The following is a 23,818-nucleotide window of genomic DNA, read 5'->3' on the forward strand; positions in this document are numbered from 1 at the left end:
TTCTATCACCTAGTTCTCCACTCACGTGACACAACATGATCTTCACTTCTGCACCCACTCTACTCGCCAGTATTGGCTTCTGCGCATGTCGCCCTCTTACGCGAGATTCAGCTCGAAGGTCTTCACGATCGCGGGGATCTGGCACTAATCGCAGAAGGTACTTAGAATAGAAGACTTCCAGGACATGTTCCAGAAGAACACAGGGGGCGCTCTATTACTGTGCATGGGAATTCTTTTGAAGGTGATAATGTGGAAATGTAGATAAATAAAGTACTTCCTTGTAAACAGATCAAGTCTCCAAACTTTTTGATATCACCATGTGTTCCAACAAATACCGTCTTCTGTGCTTGGATAAACTTAATTTTTGGCAAAAAAGGTCAAAAGTCTTTTTTTCTAAGTTCTGCCTTAGCTTCACTTCAACCTCACTCCTTCTCCAATCCTGTCAGCATTATTATCCTCATTAACTTGTTCATTTAGAGGTTCTACTCATTTCTGTCATTCAGCTTGTTGGTTTTCTTCAGAACATTAGGAATTGTTTTGTGTTAACACCAGCTAGTGTTCTGACCTTCAAAATGGACGACCATAACTTCTTAATAGCAAATCCTTTGTGTAGGAGCTGCTGCTATAGTACCATTTCATTAACTCAGGAACTCTTTCACTAGAGGAACCAGGGCAGAGAAACTCTTGGATGAAAGCTTTTTCAGAACCACCGACCACCAGATTACCAGAAGACCTGCAAAACGCTGGGAATGCAAATCAGAAGCCTGTCCATCAAACCTGTAATTCTCCATCAGGATCATTCTAGAACTTCATTACGGATGTATCTTCTGGCTCTCATACTGTAGTCTAATGTTATGACTGCGCCAATCTAATCTATGCTACAATATCAGTATTAGAGCTCACACTATCCACCGCCGCCCGATGCAGCCGTCTTTACAGCAGCCCTTGCCAAGTTGTGAAAAAAGATCAGGGAGATCTTTGAGCTCTAAACACATCACATGTGTCGAGAGCATAAAATACACCAGGGGTTCAGGGATCAATGCCAAATCCGATTGGAACCAATCCAACGTGAGCAGCCAAAATATCGCTACATCTTCATTTTATATAGATCACAAACGCCCCAGGTTTCATATGCAGAAAGAAATCTAATCCAAGAAATCGAGTGCAAACAGAGGGACATTCAGTAGGTGTTTGAAGAAGTTATTGAATATCAATAGTTTAGGAGAAAACAGCACGCTTGATATCAGCCAGAACTTCAATCCGAGTTGTTCTTACTGTTTTTTTGTACCTCCATCACTCGTCTTTTTCTGGTCTACACTGGAAAATTCTGGTTTTGTACGCAAACGTATTTGGAATGTAACTACATTGTAGAAAAGGTGTTTATGAGGACACGACGGATGAGAGTGAAATGCAAACAGTGCCACCAGGAAGAAGTCAGGGAGCTCCTGAAGCTTCAGGACGAGCAAAGTGAACATCAACATCTTTGAGAAAACAGTTTCCGTGGCAAAGGGGAGGAAAACGTCTGAAAACTTTCCATGGGAACTTCAGCTGAGGAAATTTGAAAATATTCCAAGTTGAAAACTTACAAGAAATTAATGGGAACTCATATGGAATTTGGGGAAATGTATATAAACTGTTTCATATTCGAAAATAAATATAAACATTAAAAAAAAAAAAAAAGACATTTTTGACTTTGGTAATATCATTTTGTTGCACAACAGCTTACACACAGCACAATGACGTTTTATGTAAAATTTATGCAATTTTTGTGAAAACTCATCAAGCTGGACGTTTTCTGACGTTATTTCATGTGCAGGATTGAGGAAATGATGTGTGTTATATGTGATCGAGGAATGTACAGTGCCTGTAGGGGGCGTGGCCTCAGTAACCCTGCAGTAAGTGTGCTGTGTGCATGTGACTGATGAATGTGCAGGTAAAAATTCCACTGAAACTGCATCAAATCTGGTTGTTCTTCCCAGAATTATCCCAAAATTTATATATTTTTTTTTTTTACCAAATTCAAGTTTCCTGTTATATTTGCCATTTAGTAAATTCTCAATATTTCCAGTAAATTGCCATGGAAAGTTTCCAGTTTTGAAAAATCCCAGAATTTTGCAACCCTAGTTGACAAACAGAAATGGTGAAGGTTTCATAATGAAGTACATTGGAACACACACTTGCGCGTGCACACACACACACGGACACTTCAGTACATAACATTAGATCTAAATCAGCTTCAGAACGTTTTCTTGGGAAAGGTTTAGGTGGATCTGTGCTTCCTTGGGAAAATACGTTCACATGCTCAGAATTCTTCAGGTAGTTGTATTGTGTCTTACTTGGATTAAGGTCCTGCTCATATACGATGCTATGAAATGCTAATTGTTGAGAAAAAGGAACTGATCCTGACTAGAAGACAAGGATTCGGATTTACAGCTTAATTTCATTTAAAACATGTGAGTGGACTTCAAACTTCTACGTTCTGATAAATTGTATCGAATGTGCTCCCATAGTCACCTTAAGTAATTAATGGCATACAGTGAAGCATTGTGCAGGTCAAAATGTCAAGCCTTAACCGAGCACAGGTCAAAATCCTGATCTAAATAAAAAGAGAAATGATGTCAAGGAACTTGTTTTAACCGAATCTAACAACGAAGGATCACAACGAGAACTTCAGACTTTTACCATTTCAATAAAGGAACCGTTTTGTCTGTGCTCAAGTCTTGTGCTTTGTCACACTGCTCATGCTTCTCACATTCCTCACCCTCCTCATGCTCCTTATCCTCCTTACACTCCTCATACTCTTTACCCTCCTCATGCTCCTAATACTCTTTACCCTCCTCACGCTCCTCATCCTCCTCATGCTCCTCATACTCTTTACCCTCCTCATGCTCCTCATACTCTTTACCCTCCTCATGCTCCTCATCCTCCTCATGGTCCTGACGCTCCTCATCCTCCTCATGCTCCTCGTACTCTTTACCCTCTTTATGCTACTCATCCTCCTCACACTCCTCATCCTCCTAATGCTCCTCACACTCCTCATCCTCCTCACGCTCCTCGTACTCTTTACCCTCCTCATCCTCCTCACACTCCTCATCCTCTTAATGCTCCTCACACTCCTCATCCACCTCATGCTCCTCACCCTTCACACACTCCTCATCCTTCTTACGCTTCTCATGCTCCTCACCCTCCTTTCGCTTCTCACCTTCCTCATCCTGCTCATCCTCCTTACACTCCTCATCTTGCTCATCCACCTCATGTTCCTCATCCTCCTTACGCTCCTCATCCTCTTCACGCTCTTCACCCTCCTCATGCTCTTTACCCTCTTCATGCTCCTTATCCTCCTCATGCTCCTCATCCTTCTCACACTCCTCATCCTCCCAACACTCCTTATGCTCTCTAATCTCCTCATGCTCCTCATCCTCCTCACACACCCTGTCGACCCCACAGAGTACGTCCTCGCCGGCATCTGACCTCCTATAAAAAGACACCATGAAGCACTTTGCAACTGAAAAAGTCCAGATATATATTTTTCCCCCCTCATATACAGATGAGATGTTTGGCAGATTTAAAGATACAGTGTTGTATTTGTGGACAGCCGTGTCTGGTACTGCTGCACGAATACACACACACACACACACACACACACACACACACACACACACACACACACACACACACTCAAGGAATCGTAAAACACTTGTTCGAGTTCACACAGAGTCAAGGAGAACACTGTATCTTTAATCTATTAGAGGAGGAGGAAGAGGAGGAATCCATCCCAGCTCTGATGGATGTGCGGCTGCTGTAGATTGAATGTGTGTATGTTGTATGTGTCTTTCAGTTCATACATGTGTGTGTGTGTGTGTGTGTGTGTGTGTGTGTGTGTGTGTGTGTGTGTGTCGGTAAGTAAGCCATTCTTGAGTGATCCATTTGAGCCGAGCTGCCAGGAAGTGTGTTCTTGGCCTGGTTCCTTCTCCAGGAGAGAAGTTGTGTGTTTGAGCCCGGGTCCGTCCCAGTCTTTCATTCACGTGTTTTTTTTTCTTTCTTTTTTTTCTTGTTATACAATATTCAAGTAGACGATTGAAATGCTGCCCTGTGTTTTGTTTCTTTTTTTATGTACACTTACTGGCAGAGACTCCAGGTCCACCATGTCCACTATGGAGTCCAACATGGATCTGGATGATAAATTTTTTTTGTACATTTATTTGTAATTTTTTGGCACTGCGAGAGTTTTGCTGATGTCGGACGACTCGTGGGTTTCAACACCCTTCACCCTGGTGAGTTTCTTTTTGTCTCCACCAGTTTTTTTCAGCACAAGACTGGGTCGCCTGCTCGTTCTTTCGTCCAACACGACCGACAACGTCGCTACGTCAGGACTTCATGAACGAGGAACGCTTTATGGCAGATTTAAAGGCCTGAACGACACTAAATATATTTTGTTGACCAAAAAAAGGAGGCTTTACAGAATAGGCTCATGAACTGGCTGTAGTGTTTTGCAGATTTGGTGAAAAAAAAATTCCCTGATTAAAAGAAAATGAGGGAAAAACCTGAATGGAATCAAAATAATAATAATAAAAAAAACACCACCAATCCATACACCAGTGAACATGTTGCGCCTATTTTCTTTGTTTTTGAAATTTTCTTTTTTTTAAGGTTTTTTTTTGCCTTTTTTTTTTTTTTGCAATCCATGACAATCAACGTCATGGCTAAATGCTTGACAGTCTCGCATGTTATTGCCACAGTCCTGCTGTTAATGGATGATAACCTACAAGTTTCCATGCGCAAAGGCGTTGGAAAAGTGGGTGAGCTACAACGTGGTCTCGTACTCCAGCCGCTCCTGGACGAGCATGTCATCCTTGTACTGCAGTCGAGGTGGCGTCGGCGAGTTAGCAATAGCCAAGATGGCTCTACGTATGCCGCGGTCCAGCACGTGCCTTTCCCAGGCAGGGTATCGGTTCCTGCATACGTCTATTCTGATGACAGTTTCGTCCACGCGAAGGGTCCGGGAGGACGGCGTGGACGGTGCTGTGGGACGGACCTGAAAAACAGGAGCGCATCCGTCCCGTTCGGCGTACTTGGCGTCGCGGTCAGCGTCCCTTGCCAGCGTGCCGCCCCTGTTAGAGCGAAGGGAATTGGTGGCTCCTTCTGTCGCCATGGAGAAGCCGCTTGTGACGTTGGTATCATCCAGCTGGCTCAGGCTGGCCGAGCGTCCAAACCGAGGCCCGTTAGGATGGAAGAAAGTGTAGTACATAAGCATGAAGACGATTCCGGTGAAGAAGCTCGAGAAGATCACACACAGGGCAGGAACGGCGAAAGCGTCGGTGCCCAGCGGCGAGCGGTACAGGTACCACAGCGTGCTGAGCGCCGCGTTTTCCAACAAGATCACCAAGTAGTAGATGAACAGGCGGCAGCGCGTGTGTCCTTCCTTGACGTTGAACCAGCTGAAGATGTAGATGATCCCCACCACCATGTCAAAGACGATCTCCTCCCACTTGGTGACGCAGAACTCGGTCTCGCAGTGCACGATCCAAAAGGTCATGATGCACCAGTGCAGCACGATGAAAATCCCGAAGTAGAGCTGAAACACGGAGGCGAACAGGGCGAAGGTCACCACGCGTGCCGCGATGGTGAAAAAGTGCCAGCAGAACTGGATGATGACTGCCAGGTAGCTGACGGGCTTCTTGTCGTCGCGTGAATCCCGTAACGCTTTCTGGTAGGACGCCAGAGCCCAAGCCAAGGACACCAGAGAGGCAGCGGCAGTCATTCCTGAAACCGAACCAGAGAATATACGCTGTTAGAAGGAAATACAATCAAATGAATAATACTGTGTAATACTGCTGAGTAATACGATCCTTTTGCCAGAGACTGCTGTATAATACAAGAAACAAAAATTTTTATTTTTGTCAGTGTCTGATGTCCACCACTGGTTTTTGTTTCTTGTACTCTGAAGCAGTCTTTGGCAAAAACTTTTCCCTCAGGATTAATGAAGTTCTTAAATTAATAAAGCTCTTAATAATCAGCAGTATTACACAATATTATTAGCATAGCTAATAACAACGCAGTCTCTTTCGCGTTATGCAAACTGACCCCTACGACTCTTGCTTCTTCATTTACACCATTAGCGCATTTTTGTCGATTAGCTTAGTAGTACATCGACAACTGGGCTGCTGGGATTCACTGAACAATGCTAACACTGCAACAGAACCACTGTGAGGAAGCTAAAACAATTTCATTAAAAATATATGGGTTGCTATAATATAGTATAGCATGAGGATGATGCATTTCACATACATTATATACATACTGTCATATGCCAAACCTGTTCACAAAGTCAGTTTCATGAAGATGGACCCTATCGAACCTCTTTAAAACAACACCACAGGCCTCCTCACTTCATCTACATCAGTACCTGACGCTCAGTTACTGACACACATGTATCTAAATGAATCTCACACAAATCTCTACAAAATCTAGTGGAACATCTTCTCAGAAGAATGAAGCTCATTATAGGAAATGAGGATTAAATGTGGAATGAGATGTTTAAAAACATACCACAATCCAACCTTGCTATCTGCTATAATGCTATCTTAAGTAAGAATCATTATGCTAGCATCACAAACAACATACTTTAGACAGCTTAGCATTTCCTTTAAATCAATCTACCAGAAGAACTAATCTAGATGATATAAAGTTGATCGGTTTGAATATGTGATGCGAATATACTCCATGAGAGGAACCGGCGGCAGATCCGTCCCACAAATACGTTTATTCTTTATGACATCTTTGAGCGCGCATGGCTCCTGAGTACACGGGCGCTAATAAAAAAAGTACAAGCTAATAAAAGGGCCATAAGTGTGCTTCATTCATCCTGCTTCGTATAGCGATTGTGTGGAATTACAAAATCCCACGCAGGCTTCAAACGAAATTGGAAGTGAAATGTGGAGAATGAATCATGAGGCGCGTTGAACATCGTTAGCGCCGTCGGGTCTCCTCAGAGAAATGTTTTATTTACGATCATAGATTGGCTCTGTGATGTCTGAGCGCGATGCTAACTGCGTGGCGGCTCGGGGACGACAGAGGCAGAGGATTAGAGGAGAAAATTCTACCTGATGGAGTCTGAACAGTAAAGACTCGAAGCCTGAGGAGCTCAAGTTTATAGCAGGGAAAGAGACAGAGAGAGAGAGACTCCAGATTTTGATGAGGAGAAGGGTACCATGGTTACTAAGAGCTTCATAGTGATGAGGATGGAGAGAAAGAAGTAGAACATGGAGAACAGACGTACAAAGAAAAACGATTCATTACGGAATGAAAGACTCCTTGGTGAGTTTTTGTGTGATGGTTTGCAGACGATTCTGTTTCCTTATTGCACCAGAACACGCATTTACTTTTTATAGCTACATTACTGGTCCCTCACCTCTGTTTTCTCTTTCCATGCTAATACAACAAAATGAAACCACATCTCAAGTTTTCATGCTAACAGAAAACCAGACATCGTTAACATCGTTAGCACTCTTTCCATTAATACGACATAAGCGTCGATATTCTACATTTTACACAACATTTACAACCCTTGCGTATATTTCTGTGCCATACAAATAACATACTGATAAATCAACACGCTCTCGAATAGTTGACATCTTCAGAAGTAAGTTTAACATGCACTGTATTTCGATTTGGGTAGGAAAGCTTCTGTACAAGCTCGCTTTGAGGCACTTCAATCAATTCAGCAGTGGATGTTCTGTAGATTTAGTTTTGAGTTTGGGTGTAAATAAAACCTGCGTGCTAGAAAACGATCTTCTAGTCATTTCTGACAAGCCACACCCCTTTACTTTTCCTGAGAAATACAGAAGATGTGACTCCACTGGATCTAATAAATACAGAAGCCACGCCTCCTTACTCATACCGATACGCCAGGGCCACACCTCCTTAAATCTTCATCTTCTATCTTTATTTTATGAACTAAAACATGTTCAGGAAGTCGAGCCATCCGAGGACGATTAAACAGATCTGGATGGCTGAACAGAGAGCAATCAGGAGACAATCAGCAGACGCCAGTGCCGTGACTTTCATTCATCCTTTCCTGAAATCCGGCAATGCAGACACAGCGGGAAGATAAAAACGTCAATGAGAGGGCAGACGAAAGAGACATGCAGCCAGACATAGATCTCGTCAATTCAAGTCCACTGCTACAAACAGTGTGAGAAGTAACGTCTCACATTACACTCCGCACAACGACTCAGTTCGGAAAGGCACCTTCATGTCACAGCGGCAGCACCAGGAGCATCCCATCCAGACAGAAATCCATCCAGCCTCCATCAACCACCACGATCTGGGATTGGAACATTCTCCCAGGCCAATCCGAGCGAACGGGAAAGTGTTAATTACTGCACATTAGGACTTCATTAACACACCACAGGCCATGCTGGTACAGAAAGGTGTGTAAATAGGAGTTACTGTGAAGTTTGTGCTTGATGTTAGCCCTAAATATATCATTTTTAAGCCGTGTATGGCTAAACTTGCACTTCACCATCGCTGATTATTTAAATCTGATTTACTTCTGTGGTACAATCAGAAAGCTGATTGGCTGTTGGTATCATTTGTAGTCGTAATACAGCGAAATTATATTTGGACCAGCAAAGACAAAAACTACACGGCAAAAACAAACAAAAACATTCCAAAGTGCTTCGGGATCATTTCAGTGAGCGTTACATGGACATCGCCAAAATCAGACATGTTTAAAATGATTTAAGACGTACAGCAAAATTTAAGACTTTTTAAGGCCTAAAATTTAGATTTATGAATGGTAGACTTTTGAAGACTCCGGTGAAACCCTGTATACTGTATCTTTATATTAATAGCAATGGCAGAGTTTAATCCCAGAAAACAATCAAGTGGATCGGATATTTGGAGAAAACATATCGGATATACGACATAACGAAGAAATCAGCCCAGGTCCTCAATCTGCAGCTTTTTATACCTACACTGAGTTATTAAATATGTGTGTGTGTGATTCAGCCTGTACTCAAGCCAGGGTATATTTACAAATTGTTCGGTTCGCAGAGCTTATTTTTTATGCCTTATTTATATATTTAACCCACTTAGATTAAATCCAGCCCATTAGGAAACCCAACGTGGTTTAATGACTACTTTGTGAAGTGGGATAATTAACGGGCAAAGGCCAGGCTGTAATTTCTCTTCCCTGTGCTTCCCTGCGAAGCCTGCAGACGCTCTCCTTGTTCTTCTTCTTCTACTTCTTCTTCTCCTCTTTTACGTCTTTCACCCTTCCTCCCTCTTTCCCTCCCTCCCTCCTTCATCCTTTCCACTTTCGTGCGCATGCAGCACATCCTGAGGAGACGGTCGCCACGGGAACCGAGGCCCGAGTCAGGGAGGTGACGTAATGCTACCGTCTCCTCATGGAGGCTGCGGTAATTCAGGACAGGCACGGAGGGAGGAGTGTGTGTGTGTGTGTGTGTGTGTGTGTGTGTGTGTGTGTGTGTGTGTGTGTGTGTGAGCGAAACCTCACCGCAATGTCTTCTGATGAACCTCTTCATGAGGAATTAAAAAGGAATCTCCCACCTCAGTGATGGATCTCTGATGCAGATCATTATTTTAGTCAGTGTGTTTTACAGAATCGCCCCTGACATTTTGTATGTTTATGGAAAAAAAAAAATCAACATCGAGTTTCTAGCGCTTTGCTTTACACTGATGTTCTTTTAGAATATTTGCTTATTTTACTTATACCCCAATTTTCTCACACGTACACAAAGCTCCGCCCACAAACTTCATTCCATTAGTTTGGATTAGAAGTTACTGTCATGGCATCACTTTCAGATTTCTAGAGCTGAGTTACAGACCCACATACAGCTGTGTAAAGTATTTGAGTAAATGCACTTCATTACTGTACTTAAGCATTTTCCTGTTTTACTCTCAAAGATAGAAGCAACTTTTACTCTCTACTCAACTACATTAATGATTCAATGCATATACTTTTTATTCCACTACATCTTAATTGACAATGAGCGTTAACAATTTATAGAAGGCCGTTTCCAACACATGCCTAAGTGCGATTTTATTTGGACTTTCATTTCTTACAATTCCGGCTTTATTTCTCGCAACTCCAATTTTATTTGTCGCAATTCTGACAATTTTTCGTACAATTTCTCATTTTTCTTGCAATTCCGACTTTATTTCTGAATTCTTTTCTAACAATCGAGAGTTAGCTTGAGCTATCACTTTCACAGATCGATTTATTAATTGTAGCCTATTTTATTTTCAATGTGTAAAGATGTCTAGCATTACAGAGGGGGAGCATTACCCTGACTGGCTCAAAAAACAGAATTGCGAGAAATAAAGTCGGAATTGCGAGAAGTAAATTCGGAATTAGGCAAACGTTTTCTATGTGGCAGAAACAGAAACAGGCTCCCATGGTTTATTTATTCTGCAGACGAGGCGTCTCACCAACTACAGGGTATGGAAGGTACTAAATGCGATGTGAAGGCCAATAAGCATCTAATAGTTCTTCTTCTTTGTGACATGATCCTGTCATTTTATTCGTTACCTAAAGATACGTTTTTTTTTAAGATAGCTTTACTAATCTTTAGTTAATGGAGTGTTAATAAGGTGTACAATTTGATTTGTATTTTAAGAAATAAAACCTCACAAATCAAGGTTTTCAGCTTTTTACTAACGAAAGTGCATCTTTGAGTCTGTGTTCAATACGAGCCAAATACTTAAGTACTGTTCAAATCAGATCCTCAAAGACTTTTACTCAAGTTCTATTAAAAAGGGTTTAAACCTTCAGTATGTTTTGCAGTAAGGTATCTGTACTTTGACTCGAGTATGATTAACAGGTACACTTCTGCCTACATATGTGATGTGAGGATGTGAAAAGTCTTCAGGGGCGTGTCTATAAAATGACTGACAAGAGGCCAATCTAAATACAAACAAGCACTGACTAATACTCTTTTAGTATTTCAAATAATTATTATTCTGAGAATGAAAAAAAAATTATAATTTGAAATTAATTATAGACTTCTAAAAGGTGTAATTTTATGGCTTAACCTCACAAGACAATGCGATTTGACTGGATAATGGATCTACGTGCACTGATCCGTTTCCCCGTCATATAGGATCATTTGTTTCCTTAAACTGTCTCGAGGTTTCAAAGCCAAAACAAATGAATATACGTGGTCTGTTGTGCTCAGACCTCACCGGGCATCGCAGAGTATATTACACTTTACACACGGTGTGTAGCATGGATCTTCTCCTTCTTTGGATCGGAGCAGGACTTTTTAATGCACAACACGAACATGGAGCTTTCTGACGGCAGATCTAAATCAATAAGAGGCTCGGTTCAGTGCGCTAATCAGAAAAACACACGCCACAGGTACAAGTAAAGAAATATATATAGCCCATCCCATATTGCCTTCTCTTTACTGATAAACAAACAAACCACACCTCCTTCATTGGGACTGATAAATACATAGGCCACGCCCCCTTCACTAGAACAATACAGACTCCATATATCCTATGGGTATATTGTAACTTCTATGCAGTGGTGGATGAAGTACTCAAACCATGTAGTTGAGTAAAAGTTGAGTAAAAATATGACTCCAGTAAAAGTAAAAGTGCGCCCTTTAATCTTTCATTAAAAGTACAAACGTTTTTGACGCTGAACTGTATGTTGGTGAGGGTGTGTAGGAGTAGATACCACCAAGCGACGATGGTGTTTCTAGCTTGAATTAAGCCCTGGGTGAACCACGCCATCACCCAAACATCTCCCACATTGATTAGTTTCAGCTTTGAAAAGCTCATCTTTGCTTTAGCTACACATTTCTGAGAGCTTCCATTTCCTGTATAAATATCACCCTAAATGTATTCATTGCACAAATACACGTGATTGTCCCCAATTTATCAAAATACAAATAATACATACATACAATACAAATACAAATAACAAATACAACATCTATATCCTTAAATCTCTTTTAAATGAGGATTTTAAGCTGCACAGTAGATTCTTCTTTACTGAACTCAGTTTATCTTCCTTTATGACATCACCCCAATTAAGCGTAATAAATCAATAAGTGCTGTTTAACTACAATCCGACTAGACGAGGCTGGAACTTGTTGCTACACACAGTATGATAAACTACACACTATAAATTATAATGTTATGCAGCTAAAAGAAATATCGTGTCTCTATGAGTAAAAGCACAGCAGGCAACAGCATAACCGAAGTGATATAACAGTTATTAACCTGTTTCATTAAATGCATTATCCTTTACTACCCTCATAACGAGATGAGTGATAGAGCCGCAAACACACCTTCATCTTCTGCACATTTCCTCCCTACTACTTTCCTCTTTTTTCTAAATTGGGCTCCTGAGGCTTTAGACCTTTTTTCGTCTCCTTTTTAAAAGTACTGAAATGCAGTAATGTCAAAGTGAAAGTGTCCACAAATGGAAATACATCAGTAAAGTACAGATACGCAAAAAACTACTAAAGTACAGTAACGAATTATATTTACTTTCTTACTGTCCACCACTGTTTCTAAGGGATACCCACCTCATGAGTGTGTGTTTGTGTGTGTGTGTGTGTGTGTGTGTGTGCAATCCCTCACCCTATTAATCATTAATATCCTACATACATAAAGCTACATCTGCTCTGCTATAACACACATTACACAACTCACTACTGCGCACAAGTCACAGATAAAATAACACACATTACACAACTCACTACTGCGCACAAGTCACAGATAAAATAACACACATTACACAACTCACTACTGCGCACAAGTCCCAGATAAAATAACACACATTACACAACTCACTACTGCGCACAAGTCACAGATAAAATAACACACTACACAACTCACTACTGCGCACAAGTCACAGATAAAATAACACACATTACACAACTCACTACTGCGCACAAGTCACAGATAAAATAACACACATTACACAACTCACTACTGCGCACAAGTCACAGATAAAATAACACACATTACACAACCCACTACTGCGCACAAGTCACAGATAAAATAACACACATTACACAACTCACTACTGCGCACAAGTCACAGATAAAATAACACACTACACAACTCACTACTGCGCACAAGTCACAGATAAAATAACACACATTACACAACTCACTACTGCGCACAAGTCACAGATAAAATAACACACTACACAACTCACTACTGCGCACAAGTCACAGATAAAATAACACACATTACACAACTCACTACTGCGCACAAGTCACAGATAAAATAACACACTACACAACTCAGTACTGCGCACAAGTCACAGATAAAATAACACACATTACACAACTCACTACTGCGCACAAGTCACAGATAAAATAACACACATTACACAACTCACTACTGCGCACAAGTCACAGATAAAATAACACACTACACAACTCACTACTGCGCACAAGTCACAGATAAAATAACACACATTACACAACTCACTACTGCGCACAAGTCACAGATAAAATAACACACATTACACAACTCACTACTGCGCACAAGTCACAGATAAAATAACACACTACACAACTCACTACTGTGCACAAGTCACAGATAAAATAACACACATTACACAACTCACTACTGCGCACAAGTCACAGATAAAATAACACACATTACACAACTCACTACTGCGCACAAGTCACAGATAAAATAACACACTACACAACTCACTACTGCGCACAAGTCACAGATAAAATAACACACATTACACAACTCACTACTGCGCACAAGTCACAGATAAAATAACACACTACACAACTCACTACTGTGCACAAGTCACAGATAAAATAACACACATTACACAACTCACTACTGCGCACAAGTCACAGATAAAATAACACACTACACAACTCACTACTGCGCACAAGTCACAGATAAAATAACCCACATTACACAACTCACTACTGCGCACAAGTCACAGATAAAATAACACACATTACACAACTCACTACTGCGCACAAGTCACAGATAAAATAACACACTACACAACTCACTACTGCGCACAAGTCACAGATAAAATAACACACATTACACAACTCACTACTGCGCAAAGGTCACAGATAAAATAACACACTACACAACTCACTACTGCGCACAAGTCACAGATAAAATAACACACACTACACAACTCACTACTGCGCACAAGTCACAGATAAAATAACACACACTACACAACTCACTACTGCGCACAAGTCACAGATAAAATAACACACTACACAACTCACTACTGCACACAAGTCACAGATAAAATAACACACACTACACAACTCACTACTGCGCACAAGTCACAGATAAAATAACACACTACACAACTCACTACTGCGCACAAGTCACAGATAAAATAACACACATTACACAACTCACTACTGCGCACAAGTCACAGATAAAATAACACACATTACACAACTCACTACTGCGCACAAGTCACAGATAAAATAACACACTACACAACTCACTACTGCGCACAAGTCACAGATAAAATAACACACATTACACAACTCACTACTGCGCACAAGTCACAGATAAAATAACACACTACACAACTCACTACTGCACACAAGTCACAGATAAAATAACACACTACACAACTCACTACTGCGCACAAGTCACAGATAAAATAACACACATTACACAACTCACTACTGCGCACAAGTCACAGATAAAATAACACACTACACAACTCACTACTGCGCACAAGTCACAGATAAAATAACACACTACACAACTCACTACTGCGCACAAGTCACAGATAAAATAACACACACTACACAACTCACTACTGTGCACAAGTCACAGATAAAATAACACACACTACACAACTCACTACTGCGCACAAGTCACAGATAAAATAACACACATTACACAACTCACTACTGCGCACAAGTCACAGATAAAATAACACACACTACACAACTCACTACTGTGCACAAGTCACAGATAAAATAACACACATTACACAACTCACTACTGCGCACAAGTCACAGCGAAGCCCATGTTCTCCAATACTGTGGTCGAATTGAAAAATAACACGATTTCAAATAAAAGGCTCTGAAGATGAACAGGTTTGGACATGTAACAGAGAGAGAGAGAGAGAGAGAGAGAGAGAGAGAGAGAGAGAGAGAGAGAGAGAGAGAGATGAATAGAAATACAATGGTACATAGATAGATAGAGAGAGAGAGAGAGAGAGAGAGAGAGAGAGAGAGAGAGAGAGAGAGAGAGAGAGAGAGAGAGAGAGAGAGAGAGAGGGACAAAAATAGTAATACAGAGGCAGATAGCAAAAAAACATCAACAGAGAGCAACTGATAGACAGGATTTTTTTTTAAATAAATAATAAAAACTTTAAGTTTAAAGAATTCATTGCTATAATAAGAGAATATTCACTAAACATAGATATAAAAATTTATAAAAACTACAACAAAATTTTCTAAAATAACTGAAATCACTGACAGAAAAGAAAACAGAACTTGTATCAGCGGCTGTCCGTCTATTTTCTGTTCAGATTTCACATAAACCTGAAGATAATTAAACAATAACTGATACGTTCACGTGTAGTCATCAACAAATCTTAATATCTCGTAGCTCATACAATAATTGCAATCTAAACACGCTTCTCCTGTAGCGAGGACCTTTAAAATAATGGTTATAGGTGATCATGTATGGTGATTATGGTATACGATAAATCAGCGTCGCTCGTGCGACCGATACGTGAGACTCTACGCCTCTATTTTCAGTCCCAAAAAACTGCGACATTCTGATAAATCTCCTGAAACAAGTAACTGCTTCTACTTCAGCTTTTTATTTCTTTTGGAAAACGAGACACACTGAGGAGTAAATGAGAGGCGCTGATCCACCCACAGGCTTGTGTTCCACACTGAGACCCGAGTAAAAGTGCAAACACTCGCATTCTCGTACAAAAATACTCCTACATTTATATCAAGCCTTAAAGCCTTATATCAGGCCTCAAATCCTCTTCTTTTGTTTAAAAAAACTTTTTGGGAAATATTTTAAGACTTTCAAATAAGATTTTTTTCGCTGAATTTTTTCAAAAATACTTACTGTATGAGCAAATGTTTGTGGACACCTGACCATAAGGTTGGTTTGTGCTTCTTTTTGAAAATCCCATTCCAAATTCCATTTACAGTTATAATAGGCTCCACTCTTCTGGAAAGATAGATAGATCCACTTGCTTTTTATGGAGATTTGTGGAGATTCATTCAGCCACAAGGATGTTAGTAAAGTCATGTATTGATGTAGGTCAGGAGGCCTTGGGTGCAGTCAGTGTTCCCATTTAACAGTTCAGAGAAGAACCAGATAAGATATATGGAAAAGTCAGTGGTGTCAATACTTTCGTCCATCTAGTATTTTTGTAGCTACAACATTTACTCTTATTTGATATATGATGATTTTTTTTTTTTACCTAATTTCCCAATTTTTCCCAATCAAGTTTGTTAGCATCTAATCAACAGCTTCCTGTCTAAGATTTATTGGTGAGTGAAGATGAATAATAAATGTTTTTTGTTGCTAATAACAAAATAAAAACATATTTTAAATATATTTTCGTTAAAAAATGAAAAAATTGTCTTTACTGAAACTATACTGAAAGTACTGTTTTTTTTTTCTAAATTTTCGATGGAATTTGTTGTTCATTAGGCTTCACTTGGCTTTACTAGCTGTTTATTGGCCTTCATTAGGCTTCATAAGCTTTCACTAGCTGATAATTAGGCTTTATTATGATATTTATCTGATTACCTTGCACGGCCTGAAGCTTGTGAGTCTGAATGATGATGCAGAGCTGCAGGACCAGCTGAGGTGCGCTCTCCAGGAAGGTAGCGAGCAGGTGGAGCATGCTGACGTCCGCGTACTCGTACACCATCCTCCAGTAGAACCTCCAGCGGTCGTTCTCGCTGCTGTGTCTGCTCCGGATACCCAAGTAGATGGTGTGGAAATACCTGAGGAGCACAGAGGACATTTTCAAATCAGATAAAGTCATTAAAAAACCTTTGCTGTCTTATTGGTTCGATTATTATTACAAGTTAAAAATCTTACAAATGTAAATTATAGAATGCAAATGTCAAATATTCTGCAGTGTAGCACGATGACAAACATTTTCTGTTGCTCTTCAGAAGATGGAACTCATTTAAACTTCAACCTGACTCAAAGAACAACTATGACAACAGCTCCCAGAGGATTTCCACATGTGATTAAAATTCAATGCCCTTAAAGACACACATCCACAACCAGCCAGAGCTTCAGGCTCCAACATCACCTGTACAACAAACAACAAACAACAAACAGATAAATACTGGTGTATGTGAGGCTTTAAACCCCTAACATCAGCATCCCAAAGTATTCACACCACTTACCTACTGCCAGTCTAGTAAACAGTAGAGGGGAAAAAAGCAGGTGAGGCATGAAGCAGGGGAGATCTTTACCAGTGAGCCACAACACATGAAAGATGAGGAACTGATGTGAGGTGTGGCAGCACTCGCACCTGGTTCCTGCTGTGGATAAGAATATGTATAGGTGTATAAGTGTGCGCATGTGTGCATGTGTGCATGTGTGCACGTGTGTGTGTGTGTGTGTGTGTGTGTGTGTGTGTGTGTGTGTGTGTGTGTGTGTGTGTGTGTGTGTGTTTGATGATTATGATTTTAAACTTGTCAGGTTCTTTCCACAAGTTAGTCTTTGTCTTTCTAAACAGTCATCTTTGTGCACCTTTGATATCAATTTATCAGTTTTTCATATCATGAAACAAATATTTTTAATGTATTGAATTTTCTAAATCTTCAGCAATTTTATCTGAATAAATGTTTACATTTAATAACTGTTTATATTAATACCTGTTTTAGGTGTTTAATACTTGAGTGCTACTTTCATAATGCTCTCACATTCTCTCACAACACTCTCACATTCTCTCACAACTTTCACATTCTCTCACATTCTCTCACAAATCTCACATTCTCTCACATTCTCTCACAACTCTTACATTCTCTCACATTCTCTCAAAGCACTCCCACAATACTCACAGCACTCTCACATTCTCTCACAACTTTCACATTCTCTCACATTCTCTCACAAATCTCACATTCTCTCACATTCTCTCACAACTCTTACATTCTCTCACATTCTCTCACAGCACTCTCACAATACTCAGAGCACTCTCACATTCTCTCACAGCACTCTCACAATACTTACAGCACTCTCACATTCTCTCACAACACTCACAACACTCTCACATTCTCTCACAACTTTCACATTCTCTCACATTCTCTCACAACTCTTACATTCTCTCACATTCTCTCACAGCACTCTCACAATACTCACAGCACTCTCACATTCTCTCACAAGACTCACAACACTCTCACATTCTCTCACAACTTTCACATTCTCTCACATTCTCTCACAACTCTCACATTCTCTCACATTCTCTCACAAATCTCACATTCTCTCACATTCTCTCACAACTCTTACATTCTCTCACATTCTCTCAAAGCACTCCCACAATACTCACAGCACTCTCACATTCTCTCACAACTTTCACATTCTCTCACATTCTCTCACAACTTTCACATTCTCTCACATTCTCTCACAAATCTCACATTCTCTCACATTCTCTCACAACTCTTACATTCTCTCACATTCTCTCACAGCACTCTCACAATACTCAGAGCACTCTCACATTCTCTCACAGCACTCTCACAATACTCACAGCACTCTCACATTCTCTCACAACACTCACAACACTCTCACATTCTCTCACAACTTTCACATTCTCTCACATTCTCTCACAACTCTCACATTCTCTCACAACTCTTACATTCTCTCACATTCTCTCACAGCACTCTCACAATACTCACAGCACTCTCACATTCTCTCACAAGACTCACAACACTCTCACATTCTCTCACAACTTTCACATTCTCTCACATTCTCTCACAACTCTTACATTCTCTCACATTCTCTCACAACTCTTACATTCTCTCACATTCTCTCACAGCACTCTCACAATACTCACAGCACTCTCACATTCTCTCACAACACTCTCAGATTCTCTCACAGCACTCTCACAACACCCACACAACACTCACAGCACTCTCACAACACTCACGGCATGCTCACATTCTCTCACAACACTCACACAACACTCACAGCACTCACACAACACTCACGGCATGCTCACACTCTCTCACAACACTCACACAACACTCACAGCACTCTTACAGCACTCTCACAACAATTTGAGATATTTCTGCATTGTCTCACTCTGTGCCAGATTGAGGATCTTCAGTACCGAGTGCTCAGCTGCTGCCTGAAAGGCGGGATAAGGTGGTTAGCGCCTCAACGACCCGCCAGGCAGGAAGCTTTACGACTTTTAGGACTCTTTCCATATCTGAAGTGCTTCTGGCTTTACTACTGCGTCTGCCAAAAACAGATCCCGATCCCTGATGGGCAAACAGAAGCAAGGGCGTGCGCACACACACACACACACACACACACACACACACACACGCACACACACACTTTCTTACAGTAGGAACCAAAAGGCAGAGTCTGTGGTACCACACTTTTTTTCTATCTGTTATGAAAAACAAAGAATGTTTTATATAATACTTTCACACGAGATAAAATTTAGAACTTTTGATCACAACATCAGTGGATTCTTATTGGTCAGTAGATGAAGATGTTCATATAATGTTCATTATATATCACTCATTCGGGATAAACCTCTAGGGACAAATTGTCAACACCATATAAACCATCTAAAAAAGTATTGGGACACCTGACCTTTCCAGCCATATGTGGTTCCTCCACAAACTGTTACCACAAACTGGAGACACACAATTGTGTAAGATGTCTTCAGATGTGGAAGCATGAAATTTTTACTTCACTTGAACTAGACAACCCAAACCTGTGCCAGCATGACAATACCCCTGTGCAGAAAGCCAGCTTTCCATGGGTTGGAAGATGCGGAAGACCTCCTGCTATGGAGGATGAATGTGAACACTGACTGCACCCCAGACCTCACCTACATCAGTACCTGACTTTACTAACACCCTTGTGGATGAACAAATCTCCACAAAATCTAGTGGAACATCTACCCAGAAGAATGGAGGTTATTTTAACAGCAAATGGAGACTCAATGTGGAATGGGATGTTCAGAAAGAAGTAGCTAGCTCCTGTAAAATTGCAAAAATTCTAATTCATAAATCTTTGGCTTAACACTTTTTGCAACTCGTCACAGAGGAACCTGTGTGACACGACACACACACACACACACACACACACACACACACACACACACACACACACACACACACACACACACAAACACACTGAACTCACAAAGTGCTTTCTGCAGTTTATTCGTTAAAAAATAAGTTTTTTTCACCTGGACAAGAAATCCTACCAAAAAATGAAGTGGGCGTGGCCTTAAAACGAAAGATTTTCATCACTCCAGTTCTTCTCAGCTAGAGACATAGGTGAGAGCTTGACTTTTTTTTCCCTCACACAATAATTAGTTTGGTTCCGACCTGCCTTTAATACAATGTAACAACAGAAGTATTTGGACACCTGACTTTCCCAGCCATATGTGCTTCTTCCACAAACATCTAGTGGAGCATCTTCCCATAAGACGAGTTTATTATAAGAGCAAATGGAGACTAAATGTGGAACTGGATGTTGAAAAGGAAGCACATACCAAAGTTATGGTGAGGTGTCCACAAACTTTTGCTCACATAGCGTACTTTAGAGCTTAGAAATTATAAACCGGACTTTAAACGGCTGATGTTCATGATGTTTATGGTTAATAAAGGCGTTCCTTGTTTGTAACTCGAGCTTCGTTACATCATTCTTGCTCACAATGACATTAGATGGAAGTCTCATGGGACACCAGACTCCTGGTTGCTTCCAGTCTGAAGTCTCTACGTGGGTTACAGTAAGGAGGGTTTTTTTTATGTGTGGACCTTCTCAGTGTATGTGTGTGAAGTAACACACACACACACACACACACACACACACACACACACACACACACACACACACACACACAGTGTTTTAATAGAAGTCTGAAGGGACTAAAGCACAGAGGTGTGTGTCCGAAGGGGGGAACACCACAAACATGTTCTGAAGTATACATCTAACATGGCTGAATTTGAGTGTGTGTTTGTGTGTGTGTGTGTGTGTGTGTGTGTGTGTGTGTGTGTGTGTGTGTGTGTGTGAGTGTATACACATTGCACTGTTGAAATATCTTGGTCAGGTTTCAGGCTTGCTGGCACACGCGTTGTCTTCGAGACACAATTCATCCAAGTGACATTGCCATGACTTCAGTTCGCATTCTCTGCGCTGTCTGCCCCGTCTTCATCACTGCCTCGTTTAGCTCCGAAGCCGTCAGCGCTAACAGTCATCACACACACACACACACACTCTGCTGGCTGGGAGAGTTCACACTCTCCCTCACCTGCCAATCAGACGGCAGAAAACAGTCCTTGGAGAGAGACAGCGCCGTTTGCGTTGTTATCACAGGTTGCATCATGAATTCAGGACTATTTTTCGAATTACAAGAACCGCATCACACATGCACACACAGGCGTACACGCATGGACACACACACACACACACACACACACACACACACACACACACACACACACACACACACACACACACTGAGCCACTTTATAAACATGAAACATGAAAATTATATATACGTATGAACAATGGTTTGTTGACATCTGACCATTAGAATGCTATGCACATTTCTGAACATCCCATTCCACATTCAGTCCCAATTTGCTGTTATAAACATCATCACTCTTCTGGAAAGATGTTCCACAAGACTTTGTGGAGATTCATTCCACCACAAGGGTGTTAGTAAATCCAGCTATATGAGAAGGTTGAGAAGTCTGGGGTGTCATTCACACTCATCCTAAAGATGTTCAATAGGGTCGGAGCTCCATAGCAGGAAATCTTCCACATACTCCAACCCTCGAAAACATCTCTTCATGAAGCTGGTCTTGTCTTGTGCACAAGAGCATTGTGATGCTGGAACAGGTTTTGGGCCTCCTAATTTAAATAAAGGGACAATTTATTCCTCCGGCTTCCAAAGACGTCTGATACAATTGTGTCTTCAAAAGTCCACATATGACTGTATATTTGAGGTGGGAAGGATTGAGATGTGAAGATGTAAGCTGAGATGAGCGAAGACGGTGGTTGTATTAGAATGAATGGTACGGATAAGAGGAATCTCTAACCTGAGAATGAACCTCAGGCGGTCATGTGAGAGTGAAACAGTCATTGTTTATTTATAAACGCCATCGAGGCAACGTGTCGAGAGTGTGTTGTGTTTCCAGGTTGTATGAAGCTCTGTACAGTAGTGCGTATGCTACAGTTAGATCAGTGATAAAACAATCACTCGGGCACCGATCTCGCTGTCGAGATTTCCCGAAAGAAAAAAAGCCCGCTCACGTTTCGGATCGATGCGAGGAGAGTGTGAAATTCGACAGCTCAAGTGTGTGAAATTGCACGAAATTACGACTAACCATGACTTTCTCTCGACGCGCTGCTTACTGAGTGACACGCACATCCATCGAGGCATTTTTCCCTCCTTTATTTTGCACGGTTAAGAGCACTTGACCCACGAGAGCCGCCGGGAAGCAACGCAGCTTCGCGTTTGATGCTGGAACAATCCGAGCCACGTGACGCTCTGCTTTCTGTTCTGCCGTGAAAGCCCCAAGTCCTGCGGAGCCTCCTGAGAAAGAGCTGCCAAGAACGGAGGATTGAAGAGATGCAACTGATTCTCTCTGCAAATCTAAAGAAATCAATTGCTTGTTTTACAAATACTTTAGTCCTGATTTAATGCCATTTCAATCAACATGTAGCATCATTTTCTAATAAAATCTTGCCAGGACTTATTATACAGTATAATAATAATTATTATTATTTTCTATAAATAATACATACAAATATGTTTTATCTGTATATCTAGTAGATATCTACTGTAGCATCTTTATTAGATAGCTACCTATCCAGCTAGCTCAGTTTCTACAGCTACTGTATGTAATAAAGATGCTCTATGAACTATTTGGCTAGTTACAGAAACCTAGCAAAGAACTTGAACCCCAACAACATTTAAACTGAATAATTTCCTGCTCATGTTAGCTTTCTTTATACTCTACTGTCACACACTGATTTGGTTAGTCGTATTTGTAGATATTTTTTTTCAGATTTGCGGGTTTGGAGTTTAATTTGGTTCCTGTGAAGGTGTCATCTCAGCAAGCTTTTTCTCTCCTCTGTCTCCTCAGGATTGTCTGTAAAGGATCTAAATCTAATCCAGATTTCATCATACATAACTTTCATCATAACTGTAACCATAACGTTATGCTTCGCTCATCGTCTAGCCGTGTTTTGTTTGTTTCATGAATTATTACCTATGCATGCATGCGTTATTTCTTTAGCTTGTAATTGTATCTGCTCAGCTGCAATGGAATTAAACAACCCAGACCTCCACATGGACCCAGAGAGCCAGTAGCTGATAGGAGGACATCCAGCGCCATGTTAAATGCTTCCTGTCCTGCTGCCAAGACAAACCAACTCATTCCAGATCAATTGATTCTTGTTATTCAACAATTATGGAGGCCCCTTTTCCTTCACCGCAGAATGGAAGAAGGTTGGGGAAGGAGATGCAGCGCTGAAAAATACCGACCTGGACCACTTATTATCGTGTACTAAACTCCTGACACTTCTATTTTTCCGGTGTTTACCTACTGCTGGCTGCATGAACATA

The 23,818-nt window shown here is 40.9% G+C and overlaps 2 protein-coding genes across 3 annotated transcripts in view; both read right to left on the minus strand.

Annotated features, from left to right (window-relative positions):
• Positions 1-1,662: 1,662 nt before the first annotated feature.
• Positions 1,663-4,475, minus strand: LOC310717759 (uncharacterized protein). Of its 2 annotated transcripts, none has more exons than XM_083526208.1 (2): positions 3,005-4,475; positions 1,663-2,924 (listed from the first exon to the last, which is right to left on the minus strand). In XM_083526208.1, the coding sequence occupies exon 1, from the start codon at positions 3,489-3,491 to the stop codon at positions 3,099-3,101; it is 393 nt and encodes a 130-aa protein (XP_083382334.1). In that variant the 5' UTR covers positions 3,492-4,475; the 3' UTR covers positions 1,663-2,924; positions 3,005-3,098. The 2 variants fall into 2 exon arrangements, with proteins under 2 accessions (XP_083382334.1, XP_083382335.1); XM_083526209.1 differs by having other exon boundaries at positions 2,050-3,035; positions 3,126-4,475.
• A 141-nt stretch (positions 4,476-4,616) lies between these two features.
• Positions 4,617-23,818, minus strand: part of xkr4 (XK related 4) — a 39,394-nt gene continuing 20,192 nt past the window's right edge. The window contains exons 2-3 of the mRNA XM_083525793.1: positions 16,789-16,988; positions 4,617-5,763 (exon numbers count right to left, since the gene is read on the minus strand). Of these exons, the coding sequence (XP_083381919.1) occupies positions 4,805-5,763; positions 16,789-16,988 (1,159 nt within the window). The 3' untranslated portion in view covers positions 4,617-4,804. The remainder of the gene's footprint in view (positions 5,764-16,788; positions 16,989-23,818) is intronic.

Source organism: Silurus aristotelis (assembly GCF_946808225.1).
Source record: "Silurus aristotelis genome assembly, chromosome: 22".
Taxonomy (NCBI): domain Eukaryota; kingdom Metazoa; phylum Chordata; class Actinopteri; order Siluriformes; family Siluridae; genus Silurus; species Silurus aristotelis.

What these genes read in the sequence shown, in the direction of transcription:
- LOC310717759 (XM_083526208.1), bottom strand. Translation starts at nt 3,491, where the DNA reads ATGGTGTCTTTTTATAGGAGGTCAGATGCCGGCGAGGACGTACTCTGT.